Raw genomic sequence first — 19,271 nt, forward strand, 5'->3', positions numbered from 1 at the left:
CTTTCCTGTTAATAATCCAATTTTTTTTCTTTTGGGCCATTGTAGAAAGCTCGCAGAGAAACCGTTCCAATTTGGGAAACTGGTGCCCCTCCAGAACGTACTAAAATGACAATGAGAGACTTCATCTACTACTTGCCTGATACAAATCCAATGCTGTAAGTGACCTGATGATATTCAAACTGGTATTTATTTTATAATATTTCTGATTGAATGCATTTTAAAGGTGTGAAATTAGATTTTTCATACTACATTTATTTTTTCGGTGCATGTAAGATGAATTTTGATATTATTTGAATTCAACTCCTTACAGATCTTCATTTGAAGAAGAAAAGAGACTATCTTTCCCAGTTCTAACCAAAGAGTGAGTATATGTTCAGCCATTTACAAAAGTTAGCTTCATTTTTTTAGAATGTCGTAGGTGTCTTGGAGATTTTTACCAGATTTTCACTCACCAAGTTTTATCACAGGATTTTGAAATTAATGATAAAACACTGTTTTGGTAATAGTGTGAATTTATTTTCCAGGATCTGTTGCATCAATGGTAAAAATGAAAAATAAACATATAATGATTGCAGGATAAAAAATAAGAGCATTGCCTAGTCATCAACACCACACTTATTATTAACGATTCTTAAATTTCTCATGGTCATGGCAATTATAGTATGAGAGAATTTGGACTCTGACAATCACTATATGTCTTGCTTTATATTGTAGGCCAGAAGTGGGAACCGTTAGTTCCCCACCTAATGAGGATGAAGATGAAGAATCTGATGATGCAGTTTTGGGTCCAAGAGTCAAAGTAGCTGAAGATGGCACTATTATTATTGATGATGAAAGGTAAGTCCATACTACAAAAACATTTACGATTTAAACACTTTACATTTCATTAGCAGATCATCAATTAGAATTATCTTAGATGATTGAATTATTATTGAATACCATTGTTTATGTTCTAACATTTTGTTATAGGGCTAGATAGATCCTTTTTGCCAAAACTACTCAGTGACCTTCGTTTAAAATCGGTTAATTTATCCTGAAGCTCTGTATATTTAAGGGGGTTTAAGATTGGCTTCACCACCTTGGTGGTAGGAAAATATGTGGAGATGTTAAACTGGGCCAGAAATTAGTAGTCATTTGCCAAGTGCAGATTATTTAGTAAAAACAGCACAGATTTGTTAAAGACCAATCTCATTTCTCTCTTTTCTGAAGAAAAGTCACATTTGACTCAATATTAATTCTGTTTCTCTTTCCATGAATGCAGCAAGACCCGCTGAGTATTTCCAGTATTTTCTGTTTTTATTTCAGATATACAGCATCCACAGTATTTTGCTTTAATTTTCATATTTAATCAACTTGATTGCACAATTATTTTTTCCAATTATGGGGCAATTTAGTGTGGCCAATCCGCCTACCCTGCACATCTTTGGGTTGTGGGGGTGAAACCCACGCAGACACGGGGAGAATGTGCAAACTCCACACAGACAGTGACCCAGGGCCGGGATTCGAACCCAGGTCCTCAGCGCCGTAGGCAGCAATGCTAACCACTGTGCCACCGTGCTGCCCCGCCTATGGAATAAAAGGGAAAGTTACCATTTCAAGCAATAAATGAGAGAATACGCAGTGATAGTTCAGGGCAGATAAAAGTTGACTGTGCTCTGTAATGGAGGGAGAACAAACAGCACTGTTTTAAGCTAGCAATGATTTTCCATGGAATGCAAATTTACTTGACTGTACTTTTCTTCAAACAAAAAATAGTTTAACGGTTGAGGTTTTGAGGAAGAAGGGACCTAATATAGCTGAAGAAAGCGATCCTATTTTTGAACGTGGCTCTCAAACAACCTATTCCAGTTTTAGGAAGAGCACTCACACAAAGCCATGGTCTAATAAAGGTATGTATGAAATTAGTTTTAACGGCTTAAATTTAGAAAACCTATTACTCCACCATTTTACTTCTGATTTTAAAAAATGTTCCCGAAACATTTCCAGGTGTGCTGCATTCCAAAATTGTTAAACTGTATAGCATCAAATGTTTCATGCGTTTCAAGGATATGTCAATGGTCACATCTAAAATTGTTATCAGTTGAAAAAATGCATCCATTCCCGGTGTATAACATTTTTTGCCCATTTTAGCTAACTTTTTTTCAACTCAATGCAAAAAGTTATCACCGCACCATCCTAATCTGTAAAATGAAAGTTGATAGTTGTTCCTAACTATTCCTACTTTTAAAAGTACAGTCATGCATTGATAGTGTGGAATAGGATTTCATCATTCCTGTCAGTGCCATGTTTGCTCCTGAGTACACATGATCTTTCAGAGAAATTTACTTCTTTAAATTTAGTCTTTCACGTGAATATACATCCCCATGCTAAAAGTCTTGTACGACTCTGTTGCCTCTATTATTTTGACAGAGAGTTAATATCTAGTGGGGTAGTGCAAGGAGGATTTTATTTTTAAATTTAATTGAAGTACCCAATTATTCTTTTTTCCAATTAAGGGGCAATTTAGTGTGGCCAATCTACGTTACTTGCACATCTTTGGATTGTGGGGTGACCCACTCAGACACGGGGAGAATGTAAAAACTCCACACGGATAGTGACCCGGGGCCGAGATCGAACCTGGGTCCTCGGCGCCGTAAGGCAGCAGTGCTAACCACTGCACTACCGTGCTACCCATGCTCTCTCTTAACTTAAATCTATGCCCCTGGTTATTGACTGCTCTACTAATGGAAAAAGTGCCTTCTTAGCCATTCTATTTATGCCCCTTATAATCTTAGACACCTCTATCAGGTTCACTCTCAACATGCGCTGCAAGGGCAGCAGTCCCAACCTATCCAATCTTTCCTCATGGCTCAGATCCTCCAGTCCAGGCAACACCCTCTCCAGTGCAATGACATCCTTCTGATAATGTGGTGTCCAGAACTGCATGAAGTATTCCAATTGTGGCCTTACCAGCGTTTTGTATAGAGTTCCAGCATGATATTCCTGCTCTTATAAGACATAGGAGCTGAATTAGGCCACTTGGCCCATTGAGTCTGCTCTGCCATTCAATCATGGCTGATATTTTCTCACCCCCATTCTCTTGCCTTCTCCCCATAAGCCCTTATTAATCAAGAACCTATGTATCTCTGTCTTAAAAGACACTCAGTGATTTGGCCTCCACAGCCTTCTGTGGCAAAGAGTTCCACAGATTCACCACCCTCTGGCTGAAAAAAGTCCTCCTCATCTCTGTTTTAAAGGACCATCCCTTTAATCTGAGATGGTGTCCTCTGGTTCTTGTTTTTCCTACAAGTGGAAACATCCTCTGCATGTCCACTCTATCCAGGCCTCGCAGTATCTTGTATGCTTCAATAAGGTCCCCTCTCATCCTTCTAAACTCCAACGAGTACACTCCCAGAGTCCTCAAACGTTCCTCATACGACCTCATATATTCTATTCCTCGGCTAATAAAGGCCAGTATCCATATGTTGTCTTAAACCTTATCTACCTGCCCTTCCACCTTCAGGGATCTGTGGAATGCACTTCAAGGTCCCTCTGTCATAACTGCTCATATTCCTGCAGCATCGGTACCTACCTGGAGTATGGCATCTTGATCTTTCCTCTCCAGCCTCGAGATGTTCTTGACCCTGGTATCAGACAGGCAAGATGGTTTTTGGGGCTCATGCTTTCAGTTGCAGAGAACATCCCTCTAATGCCCAAGTCTGCTATGCCTACTACATTTCTTCTCACTGCGCAAACTTGAATTGCCCCCGTACCACTGTGCTGTGGTCAGTATGTGCATCCGACCTTCTCTCATCCACAAAGGCTCCAAGAATAAGTGCAAGGGCTAAAGCTCCTCCTGTGCTATTTTCTGGACCCCAATATCTGCTTCATTTGTAGTTACACATTCTCTATCCTTGACCATGGACGACATCTGAAATACTTAATGTAAGAGTTGTGACTGCCTGCTGGAACAAAGTTTACAGGTCACTCCTACGTCAACTCGAGTTGAAAACACTTACTGAAGATGTCGTTGTTGTGGATCACACTTCCACCAGCTCCCACATGCTGCACTTACAACACATCACCTGCCCTGCCCTCTTGGTTGTATTTAATTGAACTTATTAGATTTTCAAGTTTTGAAATAAAAACAGAATTGTTTGTACTTTTTAATCTGATTGAGAGCCTTGTTAAATTTATTAAATTTGGTTATATGCTTTTGGTTTTTACTGTAATATAGCCTGCAGTCCTAATTTAATCCTATTTGTTTATGTTTATCTTTTATATATCAAGCAGCATTCCTTATTCCCACCTCACCCATTTCCCAAACTCAGTAAATTCCTTTGCACTCTGGTGAAATCTGCACTCAGGTGAAATTAATATGTGCTCACCTACATTATTAACTCATTTAGTTTTATTTACCCAGCCGAAATGTTTTATTTCCCGACTCTTAGTGCTAAACAATGCCTAGTTTAGAGAGGGGAGAAAATGGAATTACTCACTAACAAAACACTTGACCACTTTCCTGTGATGTAACAATTTCTTCTTCCTACATTTTCAAACTCTTGAACCCGATCCACTACTGTAAAAATTCACTTCCTGTTCACCACCAGCGCACCGAGGCAGCAGTGTGTACCATCAACAGGATGCACAGCAAAAACTTAGGAAGCTTCCTTTGAATGTAACTTTCAAACGTACGACCTCTACTATGTTACAGGACAAGGAACAACAGCCACAAGGGAACCACCAAGTTCCCCTCCAAGTCACACACTATTCTGATGTGGAACTATATTGCTGTTCCTTCACTGTTGTTGGAAACCTATTCACTTTCTAACAGCACTATGGGTGTACCTACAGCAAATGGATTGCAGTGGTTCAAGAAGGTGGCTTACCACCACCTTCTCTGCAATTGGGGATGAGTAAATGAATGGAAATAAAAATGTAAGTTGGAAAACCACTATCGTACTTGGACCGTGACACAGAATATAATAAATTCATTGTGTGTTGAAACATACATTTTTTTTTTAACATAGAATTTAGTGTGCAGAAGGAGGCCATTCGGCCCATCGAGTCTGCACCGGCTCCTGGAAAGAGCACCCTACCCAAGGTTAACACCTCCACCCTATCCCCATAACCCAGTAACCCCACCCAACACTAAGGGCAATTTTGGACACTAGGGGCAATTTATCATGGCCAATCCACCTAACCTGCACATCTTTGGACTGTGTGAGGAAACCGGAGCACCCGGAGGAAACCCACGCACACACGGGGAGGATGTGCAGACTCCGCACAGACAGTGACCCAAGCCGGAATCGAACCTGGGACCCTGGAGCTGTGAAGCGATTGTGCTATCCACAATGCTACCGTGCTGCCCCATTTAAAGAGACATTAGAAGTTTCTAACGTTCTGTATATCCTTTTATTCTGTTTTGTATTGCATATTTTTGTTTTAAAAAAAATAAGTAACTTTTTTTGCCTTCTGTTGATTTTATTTGTAATATGTTGGTTCGTTTAGTAAATTTGTAAACTTTAATTCTTTCCAGAAACAGACATGTTCTTTCTAGCAATCAGTATGGTTGGAACAGATTTTTCTATGATTGGTCAATTGTTCCCCAACAGGACAAGAGTAGAAATAAAGGTAATTTCGGTTGTCTTCAGAACTTATTTCCCACTTCATCTAGTAGTTTATATAATCAAAGAGCTTTACAGCATGGAGACCATTTGGTCCATCAAAAATGCATTTTTGTGTCTTGCAGCATCAGGTTGTAGACCTGTCTTTTAAAGTTGGAACATGTAATCATGCTTGTCTTTATCAACATAGTATATAGTATACACAAGATATAGTATGCACAAGATACACTAAAAAAATGTGTACAATCACTTTTACATAAGTGAAAAATATTTTTTATTAACAGTTATTTTTCCGCAGAACAAGTTTAAACGTGAAGAAAAAATGAACTCGTGGAGGATTGACAAAGCATTCAGTAAGTATGGTCGTTTTTAAATGGGCAGGGAATTCTCTACTTCAAAGTGATTATTGTACTTTGCATATTTGCATAAGGTGGAAAGATCAGACAATCAATTTGAACACTAATAGCATAACTGGAGAGCAGTGAGATACTGCAGAAGCGAACATCATGATATTTGGAGTGCTAAGAGTGTGGGAAAGTTAGCAGTAAGCAACCAGAATATTAAAATGTGCTAATTGTAGAAAATGTTTACTGCTTGACTAATTTTCCTAACTTGTTTTCTTTGTGTGGTGCCTATGATTCCATGTGGTTCGATGTTTTTTTTAATAACACACAGTTGCTCCATTATTTCTATTTGTTTAGTAGTTGAAGTTTTAGTTTGTCACCGTGTACCTCATTATCTGTTGTACATTGTTGGGCTGATACATTTTAATTTGCTCGTTCTCACACAGAGGAGAAAAAGCCGCTTGATCTGGCATTTTTTGGAGAGCTGTTAACTCGAGTTTTGGAAGTAGAGTCAAAGAGGAAGAAAGAAAGGAATGAGAAAACAAAAAGCCAAGCTCCAAGGAAGAAATCGATGACCAAACGGAACAGAAAAGGTAATATAATTTTAAAATATTGAATTATCTTCATAGTGGAAAGGCCATTTTACAGCAAACTAATGAAGATGGATTCTTCAAGCTGCTGTCAGAACTGTCCAGCCGTTCACGCTGGCAGGATCTTCTGGTCCTGCCGACAGTGCACCCCCGCTGTGGGTTTATCGGCGCTGTGGGGTGCATTCAATGTGAATTCCTCTTGACAACGGCCGGCCAGAAGATTCCCACTGCTGGTCAATGGTGAACCTTCGCCGCCTCTGCGGAACATGCGGCTGGTTGTGGAAAAATCCTGCCCTCAGTATTTAAACATTGATATATACTCTTTAAAGACCATCTGCGGAATTCTCTGTTGGCGGGATCCTCCACTAGCAGCGCATCCACACCTGTAGGTTTCCCGAAGGCGCGGGCTGGCCACAATGGGGAACCCCATTGGCTGGCTGCGGAAACGGAGAGTCCTGCTGTCAGTGGAGGCACGAAAAAACGTGCCGGAAAACGCGGCAGGCGGACTGGAGAATCTCGCCCCATAACTATAGTTCCATATCTGTGTAGTTTTTGAGACCTTTTGCCTTGAACTAAGATTGAAAGTTGAGTGTGAAACAACAGATATCTAAATGTCATATACCATGTGCCTCAGTGGCCAGGTGTAGCCATCTGAGCTGGCCACTTACAGCAAGAACATGGACGTTCGCAAAGCCTAAAGGGAAATATGGACAATGTAAGATTCAGGCAGGCACAGAGCCTGAATGTATATTTGTCAGCAGAGAATCCAGACAGCATCGAAACCCCCAACCGATTAACATTTTAATAGCCCATCTCCATGAGACAAAGGACTGATACTCGGGTAACCGATAGAATCGGAGACATTTCAGCGCTACTCCTTTTACTCAGGATGCATAAACAGCAAGGTCAATGACCACTTAGGACACACCCAGCTATCTAGGCACCCGCCCCTTTATTGGTTCAGATCGAAGTTAGTGATTGAGAACTGCCCAATTAATTGAGTCCAAACCTAAGGACTGCCCAAAAGAGTGCGAAACCCCCAAGGATAAAGAGACACTGCCTGGTGTTCGATCTCTTTTGGACCTGGCGCTCCGGCAACGTCCATCTGCAATCACAGCAGCATGACCAGAAGCAAGTTCAAGTTCAACACTCGCTACCAGACGGATGAGCCCAGCTGAACAGCAGTTACTTCTCCAGACCCAGTGGATCCAGATTCGAACAAAGGCCACTGTTCCTCTGACCTAAGCCGGGTGTCTGAAGTTAAGTACAGGTTGTCATAGCTGTTAGGTGTCGTTTAACTAGTAGTGTTTATTTTGCATGATTAATCCTTCCTTAAATGAGGTGTCAGCGGGCAGCACTGTGGCACACTGCTGCATCATGATGCCGAGGTCCGAGGTTTGATCACAGCCCTCGGTCACTGTCCATATGGGGTTTGCACATTCTCCCCGTGTTTGCGTGGATTGCGCCCCCATAACCCAAAGATGTGCAGGGTGCATGGATTGGTCACGCTAAATTGCCCCTTAATTGGTGTTGGGTGAAAATATTCACAAGCAGACTTTTGAATGAGTAATGAAGCAGTTTATTATATCAGAGCTCTGGGAGAAAACGCTTAGACTCCGCAGTCTTTGTCAGCACACTTTCTCGCTTGAGCTAGGCTTGCACTTAGTTAATATACAGTTTAAATGCGGAAGTAGCTGCATTCTCATTTACATATAATCTATCAACTCTCTTCGCGTCATAATTCATTACATGCAGTCAATCAATTTTCTTTGTATCCCAGTTTAGGCAAAATATATGGTTAAAGTGGGTTGGTGTCTTACCAGCCCCTAACTTCATGCAGAAGTTACTCAAAACTAACAAAGTTATGTCTCCTGCCTGCATCTGGAGACCGTGAGCTATTGAGGATACATTGTGCTCGTTGTCCTGTGGAGCTGTTATCAGTGGCTGTTAAAATATCCCTAGAAACACCCACGTCTGGGTCCCATTCAATGAGGTTGTTTATACAGTTTGTAACTTAACCCAGCTAATGAATGTTTAGGAATGTGGTTAGTTCAGCTAAAAACCGTTTGTGTCTTTTAGCATTGCCAGCTCAGCTAATAGCCATTTTGTGTCCTTTCTGATATTAGTAATTCTTAGGTTACAAAATCACAAGCATTGTGTATACACAATCTATTCTTACAAATTGCGTCTTGTAAGGGCATCTAAGCCAATGAGTACCTTTTGTCTAAAAACCTTCTTTCCAAATCTGACTTCAACTACTGTTTTGTGTAAAGAGCTACCGTCTCAAACATAGTGTCAAACATAACTTTGCAACATAGTTAATTATCCGGTTTACATTGTAAAACACAAAATTTTTCCCACAACAATTGGGTATTCTAAAATTAATTTTAAAAAATGAGGTGTCCAGTACTACACAGTACCCCAGATGTGGTCTTCCAGTACAATTGAAGCATAATCTCCCATTTTAGTATTCACCTCCCCTTGTAATAAATGATAGCATTCTATAAATGATAGCTTTCCCAATTACATTCTGTACCTGCATACTAGCCTTTTGTAATTTGTGCTCTAGCACACCCAGATCCCTCTGCACCTCAGCTCTCCAATCTCTCAGCATTTGGATAGCATGTTTCCTTTTTTATTCTTTCTGCCAAATGGCCAATTCAACATTTTCCCACGTTATATTCCCTTTGCCAGATCCTTGCCCACTCACTGAACCCATCCATATCTTTTTGTAGCCTCATTATATCCTCTTCACAACTTATTGTACCTGACCCAAGTATGCTTAATGCTGACTTTTAATGAATAAAAAGTGTTCCTTTCCCCAGTACCCATTATTCATCTTGACGAGCATTCAATTCACACACATTGCTTTTGGACCAGTGTGGCAGTTTTTGAACTGACTTTTTTTACCCAGTTCGTGTCCATTTCCTGTGTTGCATAATTTGCCTGTGAACTTAACAAGTGTTGTGCACACGCAAAGGATTTTGCACCGATAAATGCATGTTATCTTCTATCTTTTTACATGTGCATTTAGGCAAGCAAGTGTCAGAGATAGAAAGTGATCCTGACGATCCTGATCCAGTTGAAGCTGGTGTCAATGAATTAGTTGAAGCTGACCCTAATGCTGTGGTGGAGGCAAATGAGGCACCTTGCAGAGTGGAAGGGCAAGAAGATGCACAGGAAAACGAAACCATATCAAAGCTTTCCCCAACCAAACGCAAGCGAAAAAGGAAAAAGAAAGTTGCTGCAGAACTGGCAGTGCAAGAAACTGATGGAGGAGAACTACCTCGGGAGGAAAGTGGTTCTCAGGAACCAAAGCAAGAAGTACTGCAGTGCAAGAAAGGCAAGAATTGTTGTAGTTCTCGGTCTCTCTATTTATTTAAGCAACCCCCCCCCCCCCCCATGGCTCCTGTGATAACATGCCCCATTAAGGAAACAACATTGTCAAAATAGTTGCACCCTGTAAAGCAGTATGTTTGAACTCATTTATGTTGTGCCACTATAGCAAACAGATTTTTAAAGTTATAAAAATTGCCTAAAAGAAAACTGACCCACATGAATTTGAAGTTGAGAAAAAACAAAATGCTTTTTTTCTGGCTTCAGTTGCCACATTGATGTAATTTGTTTGTGGTAAACAATTTGAATAGACATCCAGAAGTCTTCAACTTTGGATTCTGGTCAAGAAGATGATGTTGGGGAGCAGATTGCAGAAGGTGAAGCTGAATGCCCCATGGTCACGGGTGAAATATCAACTAACCAAGGAACCTCTGAAAACAAACGACCTTCAGAAACCAAGAGAAAGGAGAAGCGCAATGATAAATCCTTAAGGTAACTTGTGTTTATATAGTGCTTTTAATGATGTGTAAATTTAAGATGATGTTTGGGGGGGGGGGGGGGGGGGGGGGGCATGGTGTTGTCATTCTGTCTGATTAACATTACATTTACATGCCTGCTCCAAGTACATATGCTCTACTGTGTCTCACTCCAAGAAGTCCCATAAGTACAAGTATAAGGCACCTTTATTTTTCCTTCTGCATTATGCTTGACTAATAAATATATACAGGGTGCAAAGTAGTGGTAAATGGACCCAATAAGATGTTACCTGTACCAACAAAATTTCTTTAAAATTATCTCATTATGCATTATTTTACATATTTTACATATTACATTACCTTCCTACAAGAAAGAAAATTGCAGGTAGTTATGAAGGGAACTAAGTTACAAATGGGTGGGGATATGTTGGCGGTAGTTGCTGGTATCGGGTGGAGTGCCCAGGGATTTGTATAGGGATCTTTCCTGTTCCAGATGCCCATAAATAACTTGGAGTTAAATGTCCTAAATCTAGTTGCATTTGGAGTGGGCATCAGAGCGGTGGTTATGGTGAGGAGAGGAGTAATTGAAGGTATGCCAGTTATTACACAAAGCTTTTGACTTAACTGAGTTTTTACTGGGATGACCTTCAAAATGGAGAAATGCAAGGCAATACATGAAATGAAGGAAAAAAACTAGCAAGGACATTGATGTGTTAGAATTACCCATGCAGTATATTACTAATAACCAGAATGGGGAGATTTCACCATGCTCTGGGAGGCGCTGAAGACTGTGATCAGGGGTGATCAATGCTTAAAAAACACAAAGAAATAGGGGGGAGAGAGAGTGGCGAGACAACAGCTAGTCGACTCCATACTGAAGGTGGACTGGCGACACTCCGAGGCCCTGACCATAGAACTCCAGGCAGAGAGCAAAACGCTACAAATGAACTTTGATCTGCTCTCCATGTGGAAATCAGTGGACCAACTCCGCCACGCATGGGATAACACGGAGATGAGGCTAGCTGCCTGCTGGCTCACCAGCTGAGAAAGCAGGCAGCCAAGGGAAATAGCCCAGATTAGAGACAGCAGAGGCAACTAGTAATGGAACCGGAAAAGGTCAGTCGAGGCCTTCTACCGGGGTCTGTACACCTCAGGCTCCCGCATGGGGGAATTGGTGATGAAACAGTGCCAAAAACTGGACATACCAGTTATAGGGGAGGATAGGAAACGGGGGCTGGAAGCACCTTTATAACTGGGAGAAGTCATGGAGAGGATCTACTCCATGTAGGAGTGGATGGCTCCAGGACCAGATGGGTTCCCCAAGGGGGTGGGGCAGAACTGGAGGGACTGCCATTTAAACAGGCCCAAAACAAATTCCACTACCTGGGGATCCAAATTGTCCATGACTGGACAAGCTTCCATAAAGTGGAACCTAAGCAGCCTGGTGGAGAAAGTCAAAAAGGACCTGCAGAGGTGAGGCACACTTCCACACTCCCTGCTGAGGAGGGTGCAGACAATCAAGATGAACGTACTGCCAGGTTCCTCTCCCTGTTCAGATCCATCCCGATCTACATCCCCATGCTTTCTTCAACTCAGTGGAAAAATTGATCATTTGTGTGTCTGTGTGTGGAATACTCTATGCACTTCCCGTTAGTGCAACATAAGGAAGCCAAGGTCTTGCGCATTGCGAGGTAAGCAATGAGGCTTTGTGCTCGGTGTCAGACAGAGGTCTATGTGTGACATCATGATAAGCTGAGATAATTAAGCTTGTTAAGTAATGTATCTGAGGAAAAGTTAGTTATATTGGAAACTCATGGAATATAGTAACTTGAAACAGTCATTTCAGAAAACAAAAAAATGTAAATTGTATCTTTTGCGGCAACATAAAGTAAAAATAAAATTCATGGATTACACCTCTTCTAGAATAAATGTTCTTCCAAGAATTGTAAAATAGTGCAGTTTTAGAAGAAGAGTGAAAATAGCTATGTGCCTGTTGCATCTACTATTGAAGCTGCAACACCTTTGAATAGCTTGATTGTTCAGGGAGGATTTATTTTTAAAAAAAAAAATATTTTTATTCTCCTTTTTCACATTTTCTCCCGAATTTACACCCACCAACAATAAACAATAAGCAGCAACAAATATGTCAATCCCTATAATAATAACAACTATCCCATCCTCCCACCAACCCCCAAACATCAGCCCGCATGTTTACATAAACAAATGACAAAAAGGAATAAGGGATTACCCATAGTCACCCTTAATACACACAGCCCCCCCCAACCCTCCCACCCATATCCCCCCCAACCAATGTTCGATGTTATCCAGTTTTTGAAAGTGCATAATGAATAATGCCCATGACTTGTAGAACCCCTCTATCCTCCCCCTCAGTTCAAACTTAACCTTATCCAGGGTCAAGTATTCCAACAGGTCCCCCCCCCGCCACGCCAGGGCACAAGGTGGAGAGGCTGCTCTCCATCCCAGCAGGATCCGCCTTCGGGCGATCAATGAGGCGAAGGCTACGATATCTGCCTCCGCACCCGTTTCCAACCCTGGCTGATCTGACACCCCGAATATGGCCTCCCGGGCACCCGGGTCCAGTTTCACGTGCACCACCTTGGAGATTACCCTAAAAACCTCCTTCCAGTAATCCTCTAGCTTTGGACAGGACCAAAACATATGAACGTGATTAGCGGGGCCCCCTGCAACGTTCACGCACATCTTCTACTTCTTCAAAGAATCGGCTCATCCTCGCCCTCGTGAGGTGTGCTCTGTATACCATCTTCAGCTGTATCAGCTCCAACCTCGCACATGAGGTGGAGGCATTTACGCCTCCGGAGCACCTCACACCAGACCCCCTCCTCTATAACCTCTCCCAACTCTTCCTCCCACTTTGTTTTGATCCCTTCCAGTGGCGCCTTATCCTCTTCCAAAATAGCTCCATACACTGTTGACACTACCCCCTTCTCCAGTCCCCTTGTCGTCAGCAACTCCTCCAGCAATGTGGAGACCAGTTCCTCCGGGAAGCTCTGTATCTCCTTTCTGGCAAAATCTCAAACCAGCATGTATCTAAACATTTCTCCCCGCTCCAGCCCATACTTCGCTTCCAGCTCCTTCAATCCTGCAAACCGACCCCTAAGAAACAAATCTTTTAGCATCTTAATCCCCTTCTCTTCCCATTTTGAAAATTTCCATCCCACCTCCCTGGCTCAAATCTGTAGTTCCCCCAAATGGCATTTCCCTTGACCCTGCCCCCAACCCGAAGTGTTGGCGAAACTGCCTCCAGATTTTCAAGGAAGCTATTATAACCGGACTTTCCGAGTATTTCCCCAGAGCTATTGGGAGCGGCGCTGTTGCTAGCGCTTTCAGTCCCGACCCCCTGCACAATCGCTCCTCCATTCTGATCCACTGGGAATCAACCCCTCTGACCCAGCACCGCACCTTCTCCACATTCGCTGCCTAGTAGTTGTAATCAGCTTCGGGAGACCCAAATCCCCTGCCTGCCTTTCCCTCTGTAGCAGCACCTTTCTCACTCTGGCCACCTTCCCTCTCCATATGAACGAGGTAATCCTTCCCTCAATCTCCCTGAAAAAAGCCTTCGGCAGGAAAATCGGTAGGCATTGAAAAATAAACAGAAATCACGACAACACATTCATTTTAACCGCCTGCAACCGACCCGCCAGTGACAGAGGGAGACCATCCCACCTTGCCAGATCGGCTTTCACTCTCACCACCAAACTAGTGATATTGTACCTGCAAAACCTCCCCCACTCCGGGGCAACCTGCACCCCCAGATACCTAAAGTGAGTCCCTGCCCTACGGAATTGCAGCCCCCCCACCCCTGCCCCCACCCCCGGCCGAGACACCACAAAATACTCACTCTTGTCGAGGCTCAGCTTGTACCCCGAGAAAGACCCAAATACTTGCAGTAGCTCCAATATGCCCTCTATCAACACACTCGGTTCCGACACATACAGCAGCAAGTCGTCGGCATATAAGGACACCCTATGCTCTATCCCCCCCCCCCCCCCCCCCCCCCCCCCCCCCCCCCCCCCGCACTATTCCTTTCCATGCTCCCGAACTTCTTAATGCGATGGCCAATGGCTCAATCGCAAGTGCAAACAGCAGGGGGGGACATTGGACATCCCTGCCTTGCCCCACGGTGGAGAGAAAAGTATCTCGAGCTGATGTTGTTTGTGCGGACACTCGCCTTCTGCTCCTTATATAATAGTTTTACCCAGTTCACAAATCTTGGTCCAATCCCAAACCGCTCCAGAACTGCCATCAAGTACCCCCATTCTACCTGGTCAAACGCTTTCTCGGCATCCAATGCCACAACCACCTCTGTTTCCTTCCCTCCCGCCGGTGCCATAACAACGTTCAAAATCCTCCTAACGTTCGAAAAAAGCTGCCTCCCTCTCACAAACCCCATCTGATCCTCACCTATTACCTTCAGGAGGCACTCCTCCAGCCTACCCGCCAGTACCTTCGCCAATACTTTTGCGTCCACATTCAGAAGTGATATGGACCTATACGACCCACACTCTGTCGGATCCTTATCTTTTTTAAGCAACAGTGAAATCGATGCCTGCCCCAAGGTTTGTGGCAACACCCCCTTCCCTATCGCCTCATCAAACATCCCCGCCGTCACGGGTGCCAGCTTATCCTTGAATTTTGTATAATATTCCACTGGAAACCCATCCGGCCCTGCCACCTTCCCCGACTGCATCCTCCCAATCGCATCCTTTATCTCCTGCTCCACTATTGCTTCTTCTAATGTAGCCCTGTCCCCCTCCCCTAGCCTCGAGTACTCCAACCCATCTAGAAATTCCTGCATCTCACGGTCTCCCCCGGGTGGCTCTGACCTGTACAACCTCTCGTAAAACTCCTCAAAAACATTGTTAATTGGCTCCGGGGCCACCACCAATTTCCCTGCCCTATCCATCACCTGGAGAATTTCCCTTGCCGTTGCTTCCCTCTGGAGCTGACCTGCTAAAATACCCCCATTCTTACCCGCCTTATCTCCATGTTCATAAACTGCACCCCTCGCTTGTCTCAGTTGGCGCACCGCCTTCCTGGTGGACAGACGGTCTAACTCGCCTGTAGTTCCTTCCTTTTTTCCAGCTTCGCTGGGTCCCCATCTTCTGCAAAACTCCTATCTACCTCCAACATCTCATCTATTACCCTCTGCCGCTCCAACCTCTCCTCTTTGTCCACCCTGGCCTTAAACTAAATTACCTCACCCCTCACCACCCCCTTTAGAGCCTCCCAGACAACTGCCTTCAACACCTCACCCATACAGTTGAAACCTAGATATTCCTTAATTACCTTTTCAATTTTCTCACAGAACAATTGGTTCCCCAAAAGCCCCACATCCAGTTTCCACCCTGGCCTCTGCGCTAGCCCCTTACCAGTACCATATCCACCCAATGCGGAGCATGATCTGACACTGCAATTGCCGAGTATTCCGACCCCTTAACCCCAGCCAACAAAGTCTTCCCCACCACGAAAAAGTCGATCCGCGAGTATACCTTATGGACTACTGAGAAAAACGAGTACTCCCGTTCCCTCAGGTGCAGAAACCTCCAAGGGTCCACCCCTCCCATTTCCACCATTAGCCCAGCCAGCGCCTTGCCCCCCCACCTTTGATGGGACCAGCGAGCGTGGCTGTGACCTGTCCGACCTTGGCACCTGCATCAAGTTCCAGTCCCCCCCCTCCCCCCAATCCGTTTGTGTGTGTCCAAGTCGTGGATGGCCCCGAACACCTTCTTTGCGAATCCCACATTGTCCCAATTGGGACTGTATACACTTAACAGCACCACTAACCTCCCCTCCAGCGCCTCCTGTCACAATCACACATCGACCCCCCCTGATCTGCCACCACCACCTCCATCTGGAAGTGTACCCTTTTGCTGACCATTACCGCTACCCCTCGAGCCCTTCCGTCAAATCCAGAGTGAAACACCTGACTAACCCAGGCCTTTTTATTTCTCACCTGGTCCTTCACCCTCAAGTGAGTCTCCTGCAGCATTGCCACATCGGCTTTCAAACTTTTAAGATGCGCAAGCACCCTTGACCTCTTGTTCAGGAAGGATTTATTCATGAAGTTTATTTCAAGAACTTGGGTGCAGTGGAAACGTGACAGAAAATTACCATGATATAATAAGGAGCCCTTTCCTGTGGTTGCGACTTAAGTCGCATTGTTATATATTTGCACTGGGAATGCTTCATGCTGACACTTGGTGTTCAAAGTAGAAACAATGCTTTCCGCAGAACAGAAATCTGCATCTTGGCAAGCAATAAAACAAAATTAGGGTAAAAGTGGAGTGGTAGTTTGTAGCAGCGAATTGCATGCCACTTAGAATTATTTATTAGAATTCCACTGTATTTTACCAGCTTAATTGTCATTGCTTGCTGGTGTGGTTGGAGTCTTGAAAATCAGTTGCACTTTAAATTTGAATTTCATTTTGAAATTATTCTGGTGTCTAAATATTTGTTTCAGTGACCATGGAAGTGTAGCACTATCAGAAGAAACCCCACCAGTTGGAACAGAAAATGCTACAAAACCACAGCATGCCCACCTCCAGAAACCTAAACCCAATTTAAAAGTGACTGGAAGGAAAAAAGCAGGTGGAAAAGGGAGTGATCAAACTGCTTCAGAAGCTCTTGCATCTTATGATGATGCGAAGGAAAACACCAGTGACAAAGTGAAAGAATCATCTGTGCAGGATCAGGATGCTCCCGATGATGAATCTTCTGAGATCAATGATAAAGTGTCAGAAAAGGTATAATATATACTGTCCTTTAAGTGAACAGGACACCTGCAGGCTGTCTTTTTGTTCAGCGGGTATCCTTATTTTAAAAATGGTTATTGTGCGCACTGTAAAATATTTTCCCAACAGTTTTGAAGAACCAGCTGAAATTATTATCTGCATCTAATAAGCTGCAACAATGCTAAGAACCCTCTCCCACGCTCCAGAATTTGGCTCTGTTCACCTCAGTTTTACAATCGCAATTTCCATTCCAAATTGTTCTCACTTGGAGCAAAGTATAACTTCAGGGAATGAATTGTAGTTCTCTTGTTCTACTTAGTAAAATTAGGATGGTCACAGAACAGAGAAAGAGAGAAATGTAATGGTAGGTTGTACAGACGCCACATGGATTGCTAACATTTGGGATGGAAAACAGAAAAGATCACTGTGCATGAGTGATACTGCAGTTTCCTGCTTGAGCAGTGAGCCTGCAGGAAGATTGATTGATGGTGGGATCCACAGGCCTGTTTGTCACTCTAGACCAGCAGGAACTCGGAGAAACCCAGGATGGCCATCCAGCTTCAGTCCCCAATGCAAGAGTTCCTCAAAGAAGCAGATCCACGACCAAACAGTGAGGGAAAGAAAATTATGGCAAAGTCAGAGGGGAAGAGCTCCCAGAAGCTTCTGAAAGGGTGCACTGATGGAGTGTTGTGACAGGAAAGGATGCTCCTCTTTGTTTTTTGCATCAGTTTACTTGATTTGGAAGTCTGATGAGGTCTATGACTACGGGTCAGGATGAGACAGTTGAGTTTCTGAAAGAAATTCTCAATCCCAAGTTGGAACAATTTTTCTGTTGCTATGGTTGCTGAGTAACAAACTCCCCGTTGCACAAAATGAATCTTCCACAAAATAGCTGCTGCTTTGCATAGGAAACAACTTGCAAGGAGAAATACTTGAGATTCTGAGTGTATAAAATATTAGCTCCTGAAGCTTTGCAGTAGATTGTACCCTGTATTTAAAGTTGTAAAATGGCTTGAGGAATTGATGGCTATTACATTTTGTAATTTGTGAGTGCTTGTGGTTTCACAGTGCCTCTTGTATGTTACATCATGCAATTTACCTCAAATCTGTGCCCCCTGATTCAAGGGTCTCAAGAAGCATTTTTGAAGATGTCTGTGTTTAGAGCATGTCCATATCAACAGTTTTCACTGTACAGTGATTCATTAATTAAGTCTGGCAAACCATTGGGTGAAATCCTTTTATCATCAAGTTGTACCTATGCGTTTGTTAAAGCTAGTTGTCAGCTGTAGTTCAGTTGTTGGCCCTCTCTCCTGAGTTGGAAGGTTGTGCTTTCAAGTCCCATTCTAGAACTAGAGCATAAAGATCAATGTTGACACTCCCCTGCAGTATTCAGGGAGTGTACTATTGAGACCTAAGAGGGATTGGGCGGCATGGTGGCGCAGTTTTTAGCACTGCTGCCTCACGGCACTGAGGACCTGGGTTTGATTCCGGTCCTGGGTCACTGTCCGTGTGGAGTTTGCACATTCTCCCATGTCTGTGTGGGTCTCACCCCCACAACTCAAATATGTGCACGGTAGGTGGATTGGCCACGCTAAATTGCCCTATAATTGTAAAAAATATAGAAATAAACTGAGGGTTCATTTGCCTCCTCAATGGATGTAAATGATTCCGTGGCAGAATTTTAATGAAAACTAGTTGAGTTCTTCACAGTGTCCTGGCCAATATTTTACCCTGTATTAACATCACAGAAACAGATTATCTGGTCATTATTGCATTTCTGTTTGTCGAAGTGCTGTGTGCAAACTGGGATTTCCCACATTATATGAGGGACTACACTTCAAAAGTGTTTCAGTGCTGTGAAGAGACTTGGGAGGTCCTGAGATTGTGAAAGGCGCTATTTTTTTTCCATTTCAGAACTGAGTGGTACGGAACTCAAAATGAGAGCATAACAACTGTAGCTAGTAGAAGTTAATGGCCTAAAAATATAAAGAGAAGAGAAGGTTGTGAGGAAATTTGATCGAGGTATTCAAGATCTTGCGCCGGTTGGGCAGAGTAGAAAGGGAAGAACTGTTTGCGTAGCTTATGAGGGCTGCGAATCAGAGGGAATTATTAAAAGAAGCAATGGCTACATGAGGTAGAACATTTT

The 19,271-nt window shown here is 43.4% G+C and overlaps 1 protein-coding gene across 3 annotated transcripts in view; it reads left to right on the plus strand.

The window, feature by feature from the left end:
- The window catches only part of LOC119970576 (transcription factor TFIIIB component B'' homolog), a 120,559-nt gene that overhangs the window by 22,355 nt on the left and 78,933 nt on the right, over positions 1-19,271 (plus strand). For 2 of the 3 annotated variants that reach the window (XM_038805415.1, XM_038805416.1), the window contains exons 4-13: positions 46-155; positions 311-361; positions 715-837; positions 1,756-1,889; positions 5,519-5,613; positions 5,905-5,959; positions 6,397-6,543; positions 9,575-9,883; positions 10,188-10,368; positions 16,855-17,137. In XM_038805415.1, coding sequence (XP_038661343.1) covers positions 46-155; positions 311-361; positions 715-837; positions 1,756-1,889; positions 5,519-5,613; positions 5,905-5,959; positions 6,397-6,543; positions 9,575-9,883; positions 10,188-10,368; positions 16,855-17,137 — 1,488 coding nt within the window. Of the gene's footprint in view, positions 1-45; positions 156-310; positions 362-714; positions 838-1,755; positions 1,890-5,518; positions 5,614-5,890; positions 5,960-6,396; positions 6,544-9,574; positions 9,884-10,187; positions 10,369-16,854; positions 17,138-19,271 lie in introns of those variants that run through there. The other variant, XM_038805417.1, reaches the window with a different exon arrangement.

This window comes from Scyliorhinus canicula, chromosome 8, assembly GCF_902713615.1.
Source record: "Scyliorhinus canicula chromosome 8, sScyCan1.1, whole genome shotgun sequence".
Lineage (NCBI taxonomy): Eukaryota > Metazoa > Chordata > Chondrichthyes > Carcharhiniformes > Scyliorhinidae > Scyliorhinus > Scyliorhinus canicula.